The sequence below is a fragment of the Loxodonta africana genome, chromosome 7, assembly GCF_030014295.1.
Source record: "Loxodonta africana isolate mLoxAfr1 chromosome 7, mLoxAfr1.hap2, whole genome shotgun sequence".
NCBI lineage: Eukaryota > Metazoa > Chordata > Mammalia > Proboscidea > Elephantidae > Loxodonta > Loxodonta africana.
Genome location: NC_087348.1, coordinates 1,294,210 through 1,300,209, shown reverse-complemented (window position 1 = coordinate 1,300,209; position 6,000 = coordinate 1,294,210). Strand labels below are relative to the sequence as shown.

The 6,000-nt window shown below is 63.6% G+C and overlaps 1 protein-coding gene across 1 annotated transcript in view; it reads right to left on the bottom strand.

Moving 5' to 3' along the window:
- Nucleotides 1-203: 203 nt before the first annotated feature.
- The window catches only part of MUC5AC (mucin 5AC, oligomeric mucus/gel-forming), a 48,325-nt gene continuing 42,528 nt past the window's right edge, over nucleotides 204-6,000 (bottom strand). The window contains exons 39-51 of the mRNA XM_064288934.1: nucleotides 5,734-5,912; nucleotides 5,217-5,304; nucleotides 4,742-4,845; nucleotides 4,546-4,577; nucleotides 3,839-4,010; nucleotides 3,438-3,539; nucleotides 3,023-3,060; nucleotides 2,532-2,654; nucleotides 2,298-2,396; nucleotides 1,766-1,885; nucleotides 1,506-1,569; nucleotides 1,306-1,420; nucleotides 204-713 (exon numbers count right to left, since the gene is read on the bottom strand). Coding sequence (XP_064145004.1) covers nucleotides 434-713; nucleotides 1,306-1,420; nucleotides 1,506-1,569; nucleotides 1,766-1,885; nucleotides 2,298-2,396; nucleotides 2,532-2,654; nucleotides 3,023-3,060; nucleotides 3,438-3,539; nucleotides 3,839-4,010; nucleotides 4,546-4,577; nucleotides 4,742-4,845; nucleotides 5,217-5,304; nucleotides 5,734-5,912 — 1,516 coding nt within the window. The 3' untranslated portion in view covers nucleotides 204-433. The remainder of the gene's footprint in view (nucleotides 714-1,305; nucleotides 1,421-1,505; nucleotides 1,570-1,765; nucleotides 1,886-2,297; nucleotides 2,397-2,531; nucleotides 2,655-3,022; nucleotides 3,061-3,437; nucleotides 3,540-3,838; nucleotides 4,011-4,545; nucleotides 4,578-4,741; nucleotides 4,846-5,216; nucleotides 5,305-5,733; nucleotides 5,913-6,000) is intronic.

Here is a 6,000-nt window from a genome sequence, read left to right as displayed (position 1 = left end):
ACAGAGTCATGAACTGCAAAATGCTTCAGTGTATTTACAGGCCCAAGGCCGAGGTAGCATGAGGCTCTGCCTCCCAGTGGCCAGCCGGGCAACCGATGGCCACATCCAAAGGAGAGTCCAGGTCCCACCACAGTGACTGTCGTTGATGGGACATTTTATGATGCTGGACCCAAGGCCAGAGGTGCCCCGATTGCCCCAGGCCAGGCCCATGGGCAGGTGGAGCTGTGGCCAGCTTGCGTGGCTGGGGTGCAGCCCAGGTGGCAGACCCCAGCCCTGAGAGAAAGAGGTGGGGTGGGCAGTGGATCTGGGCTCTGGTCACCGTGGACAGGGCCCCAGTTCCCCTGGTCTTGGAGGCTGAGAAGGGAAGGAAATGCATGGGTGTCCAGATTCTTGGGTCCAGGAGGGAGGTGTGGGAGCCAGAAGAGCAGCACGGTCAGTGCACGGGGGTGGCCGGGGCCAGCCCTCTGCTCCAGCGCCCAACCCTCGTCTCCTGGCTTTCTTCCTCTTTGCTCTGCTCAGGCTCCAGCTCTGAGTGGCTGGAGTTGCCCAGCGTATCGCACCGTGGACCCACACAGCCACACTCCTCGATGTGGCGGTAGCTGAAGGCCCGGGTAGAGCCATCCTGGCAGCTCAGAGTCACATTTCTCAGCGATGTACGCAGCTCCTGGCAGCACTTACACCTGTGTTCCACCATGCTGGCCTCGAAGGAGTACCTGTGGGCAGGGGCCACTTAGTGCCATGTGCTGCCGCGAGCCCTGAGCCAGCCCTTTGGGGCCCCAGCAAACGTCCACTGCCGTGTGCCAGGCCCTGTGCTAAGCTCTCAAAGACGTCATCACAGCGACCAAGGTTTAACAGCTGGCTCTCCAGAAGGCAGGGCAAAACCCAACACTCCTGCTCTGCAGCGCTCGCCAACTGCCTGGTGTAAATGCTCCCACCAAGGGCGCTTCAAGCTGCCAGTGAAGGGTCAGGGAGAGACCAACGGAATCCGCCCTCAATAGCTGCAGCAAGTTACCAATGGGGAAACTGAGGCCCAGAGCCTCAGTAAACAGCGAAGTATGATTTCAAACAGGATGCGGGCTGTTGGTCTCTTAGTCCCTAGCCCTCAGCCCAGTCTCAGACCCAGCTGCCTACCACTGGCTGCACCCCAGGGCCCCAGGCCCTCTACTTCCTCAGGGTGGCTTCCTTTGCCCAGGACTTCTGACCCTGGTTGGTCCTGATGGCGCCCCCCTGCCTACATCTCTTCTGGCACTGCCCCACAGGGCCCCCTGAGGTTTGAGAGGTACAGCCTGGGGGGCGCTCACATACATCGAGATGGTGTCCCCACAGTTGCCCTGGCAGTAGGTGAGGCGCACAGGCTGGGTGGTGCTGCAGCTGCCCACTCGGATGACCTCCTGCTTGTCGTACACGGTGCAGGTGGACCCTGGAGGGAACGGGCACAGGGTCAGGACTGGCCGCTGCCCCTGGCCCTCCCTGGGACCAGCCCCACCCACAGATGCCCCACTTACTGTTCTGGGGTGGCTGCTGGGGACAGGAGAGGCAGCAGCCATCTTCACTAGGCACAGCCTGGTCCTGTGTGGGCAAGGTGGGCTCAGTGAGAGCCGGGGAGGCCACTGGGAAGCCCACAGGAAATGGGGGGGGGGCCCAACACTAGGCCAGACTCGGAAGGCACTGCCCTAGTGGTTGGCAGCACCTCACCCGGTCCCCGTGGTTGGCCGTGGGCTGGGTCCACTCTTGGCAAAGGGGGAGGTTGGGCTCAGGAACGCACCTGAGGACAGCGAAGTGCAGGACACGCCTTCCTTGTAGTCACCACCACGACCCCGTCCTGGTACTTCTCACACTCGTGTGTCTCACAACGGTTCCCGGGCTCCGACCAGGTCTGGCCGGGCTGCGAGGAGGCCCCACCCACCACCGTGAGTGCCCGCCCACCACGCAGAGTCCCGCTGAATCTGTCTGCCCCGCCCCAACGCTTCCAGCCGCCCTGGGCGAGCGAAGAGCAGCTGGCTCCCCTGGCCTTCCAAGGGCTTTGCGGGTGGGGGTAGTGTCCCTGCCTCAGGGACTGCTATTAACGGTGGACCCTGTACTGGGTCACCGCCCTGGCCCCTGCAGGCAAAAATATTTCAACCCTGGCTCCCCAAGCGCCAACGCCCCGGGATCTGCCCAATCGCCCTCACACCCCCCAGGACCCTGAGGACGCCCCGTATCTTTTCCCTGGAGCTCCGGAAATGGGTGGGGGTTGCTCTGCCCCAGCGCCTCCGCCAAGGCGCACCACCTCGCCCCGGGCAGCAGCTGCTACTCACGTAGAAGAGGTGGGGAGAGCCATCGCTGGTGTTCACGACGCAGGCTACCTGCACACAGGAGCCGCAGCACTGGCCCACGGGCACACGGTACTCGAAGCCCTGTGGGGGCAGCAGCACGCGGCCTGAGCCCCAAGGCCGCCCCAGGACTCGGCAGGAGGGAGGCGAGGATGGGGAGAGGGGAAGAAGAGGAGATGACGGAGGGGGAAGGGGAGCGGGAGGAGGGGGCGCACTCACCACGGGACAATGGCGCTTGCAGACCAGGGTCTCGCAGGTTACCACGAATGGCTCCGTCTCGGGGTCGTCTGTCGCCTGACACTTGCATGTCTTGCACAGGTCGGAGGAGACCACTGCGCCAGGCTGGGGGCGGTCCCAGGAGGGTGGGCGTCAGCAAGTTCGCGGGAGGTGCAGCCCCTCTTCTGTCCTCCCTTCCTAGCGCCAGCCAAGCCAACCAGCCCCTGGGTGACCCTCCTGACACAGAGATGGCAGCCCTGGGTGCCACCGTCAAGGACAGAGCCCAGAGCTGGGCCCCATGGTGGGTGCCAGCAGGGGAAGGCAGGGCTCACACTGCAGAGGCCAGCGTGGCCTGGCTGTAGTCAGGGTGGGGGGAGGGGTGGAGCCCACCGCTGCTCAGAAGTCGCTTCTCTGAGGTCAGGGGTCCTGGGGAAAGCCCAGGAGAGGGGGCCTCCATTTCCTGCTGAGAGAGGTCCCCTTCAGCTGATTCTTACCTGGTACAAACTGCCGTTGACAACGCAGGCATCATAAACTGCTCAGAAAGAGACAAACAGGCTCCAGACCTTGTCTGGTAGAGATCCCTGCTCATTCTCCACCCCCAAACCCCACCCTCACCTTGACCTGCCCCATGCCCCTATCTTGACCCACTGTCCCACCTCACCTGGGCCCACTGTCTCCCCTCACCTGGACCCGCTGCTCCCTCACCTGGACCCGCTGCTCCCTCACCTTGACCTCAATCCGTCATCCCACCTGGACCCACCACCCCTGCCTCGAACCCTCTACTCTGCCCATTCCGGCCTCCAGAGCAGCCAGCACGTTCTGGGCTCGTCGCTAGAGTCTGTAGCTGGGCCTTTGGTGGACAAGCCCTGGTCGTCTGGGGCAAGCCCCCAGCGGGCCCCAGACACTCACTGCACTTCTGGCTTGGGCAGCATTCTCCCTCCTGGGGGTTCTGGACCAGGTGTGAGCCCCTGGGGCAGGGGGCGAGCTGGGGGCAGGAGCTGGCGTTGCAGACTGTGGAGTGGGAGGAGGCATTCACGGTCTGCGTTCAGGCCTCCCAGGGGCCTCCAGGGGTGTTGGCCAAGAAGTGGCTCATGGGGGAGGGCAGAAGGAACCCCACCCTCCCTCAAACACCCAGACTCCCCAGGGCACACCTAGTCAGGGTCACCAGCTGATGTCGCAGCGGGGTGGAGGGTGCTGGGTCCCCCCCCCCCCGCCCCAGGAAGCACTCTAGTGTGTGTGCCCCGTGCACACACTCACCCCCAGGCCTGGGCCCACCATCCACCTGCCCACCAGCGCTGGCCCTGGCTCACCACAATGGTACTCTACACAGCACTGGCCAGCCTTCAGGGGTGTGTGTACCAGCACATGGCCAGTCGTGTGGCAGTTGGGGGCCGGTGGGCAAGTCAGTGTCCGGCAGGCCAGGGTCCGGGTACTGCTCTCACAGGTGCACTCCTGGCAGTTGTGGATAATGGTCTGGTCCAGCTGTGGGGGGGAAGGGCAGGTGGGCTGGTCAGGGGGCAGCTTCCTCCACGCCAGCTCTGTTAGGGCTGGGCTAGGAGCCCCTGTGAGTCCTCTGCTGAGCTTGGGGAGAGGCTGGCTAAAGGGTCTTGGAGCTCCCAGACAGGGGGGCCACAAAGAAAACAAGTGGAGGGAAGATGTCAGTGCCTGCCAGAGTCCAAGGTGGGGTGGGGCCAGGTGGGCTGGCCCAGCCCCACCATGCTGGTGACCAGCCGCCCTCCCCCTGCTGAATGCTGTCACTGTGTCCAGCAGAGCAGGAGGGCCCCACTGAAGGAAGAACACGGACAACTCGGGGTCCACACAGGGCAGCCTCCAGGCCAAAGGGCCCCCAGGTGTCCTCTGGGAGATGGCAGGGTGGTATAGTGGGTGGAGCACATCAGGGAACCTTGTTCGGGGCCTTGTCCTCCACCCCTTCTCTGGCCCCCTTGCTCTGCATTGGCACTCTGGTGCCGGGTTTCAGACCGCCAACCCCAGGACAGAGCCCATGTTCCATGCTCACCTCCACCGGCTCTCCGCTGGGCCCCAGGCACCCTGGAGGGAGAGAGGGGAGCGAGGGTCTCACCCAGCAGCCGCAGCCCAGGCCTTACAGGGTGGGGCCCGGACTCGGGGACCGGGGAAACCCCAGGCCCTGGCAGAGAGCCTCAGGCGCACTCTTGGCCCCCCTCCCTGCCCTAGCCCACCAGTCCCAGACGTACGTGGGCAGCCGGTGGGCACGCAGACAGCAGTGCTCGGGCTGAAAAGCATCAGGCCCTCATTGCAGAAGCAGCCCTCTGTGAAGGACCCGATGTCCTGAAAGAACCTGAAGGGAGAGAGAGGGAGGAGTTGGGCCAGTCAGGGGCTTTCAGAGATGGAGGGTCCCCCTCTGGGCCTTGGCGGGAGGCCATGGGGGGAGATACTGCCTGAGTGGGGCCTGGGGCTCATCTGCGATGCATTTACCCCCAACCACTCCTTGGAAACCCTATAGGTCAGCTCTACTCTGATCTATAGGGTTGCTATGAGTTGGAATAGACTCCATGGCAATAGGTTTTTTGGTCTGTGGGTTCTAGGGTAAGGGCAGCAAGTATGGAGCAGATACTGTACTAGGCTGAGGAGGGGGTGACAGGTATGCAGGGGCAGGGGAGGGGGCTACAGATACACACAGAAGGCTGGGGTGGGCTTATGGGTACGCACTGGAGGCTGGCACTGTTGTTTCCGTAGCAGTAGGGGGGGTTGACTGGGCCACAGGGCTGGTACACCTGGTCGGCAGGGCAGGTGAAAACTGCAAGGAGGAAGAAGCCCACCTTGAGAGTCTGGGAGCACCCATCTCAGAGCCTCTGTCCTGCCTGGATTTGCCCAATGGACGCTTTGTACCCCAGCCACATGCTGACCCTCCGCAGCCACCTGTCATTCTAGACCCACATCCCAAATTCTGGGTCCTTCCAGCTCTGCCCGCTTACTGTTTCAGCCTCACCTGCCCCACCTGCCTGAATGGACCCAGGCTGCCAGAGCCCACGACCACCACCCCTGTGCCCCAGGCCAGGGTGCCCCTAGTGCCTACCTGCTCCTTTCCCTCCCTAGGGTTAGCGTCCTCCTCCTCCAGGAAGCCCGCTGTGCCCACCTACTCCTGCCCACCAATGGTCACCCAGTGCCTCCCTCCCCGGCCAGGCAGGGTGTCCTGAGGGCAGGGCTGCGGGGGGGGAACACTCACGGCAGGTGTTGTTAGTGCGGCCCCTCCAGTCAATGCACACGCCGTGCGACGCACAGATAGAGGCATACATCTCCAGGCTGGAGCACACCACGTTCACTTCTGTCACGTGGCACTGGTCGAAGACACAGCCTTCGTAGTACGACCACGGGGGAATGACACTGTGGCACGGCTCAAAGACCCTGGGGGCACAGGGGCACCTCTTCTACCCACCAGCGTGGCAGCAGGGGTTCCCAGACACAGGGCCCTAACCAACGTGATGCCTCCTTC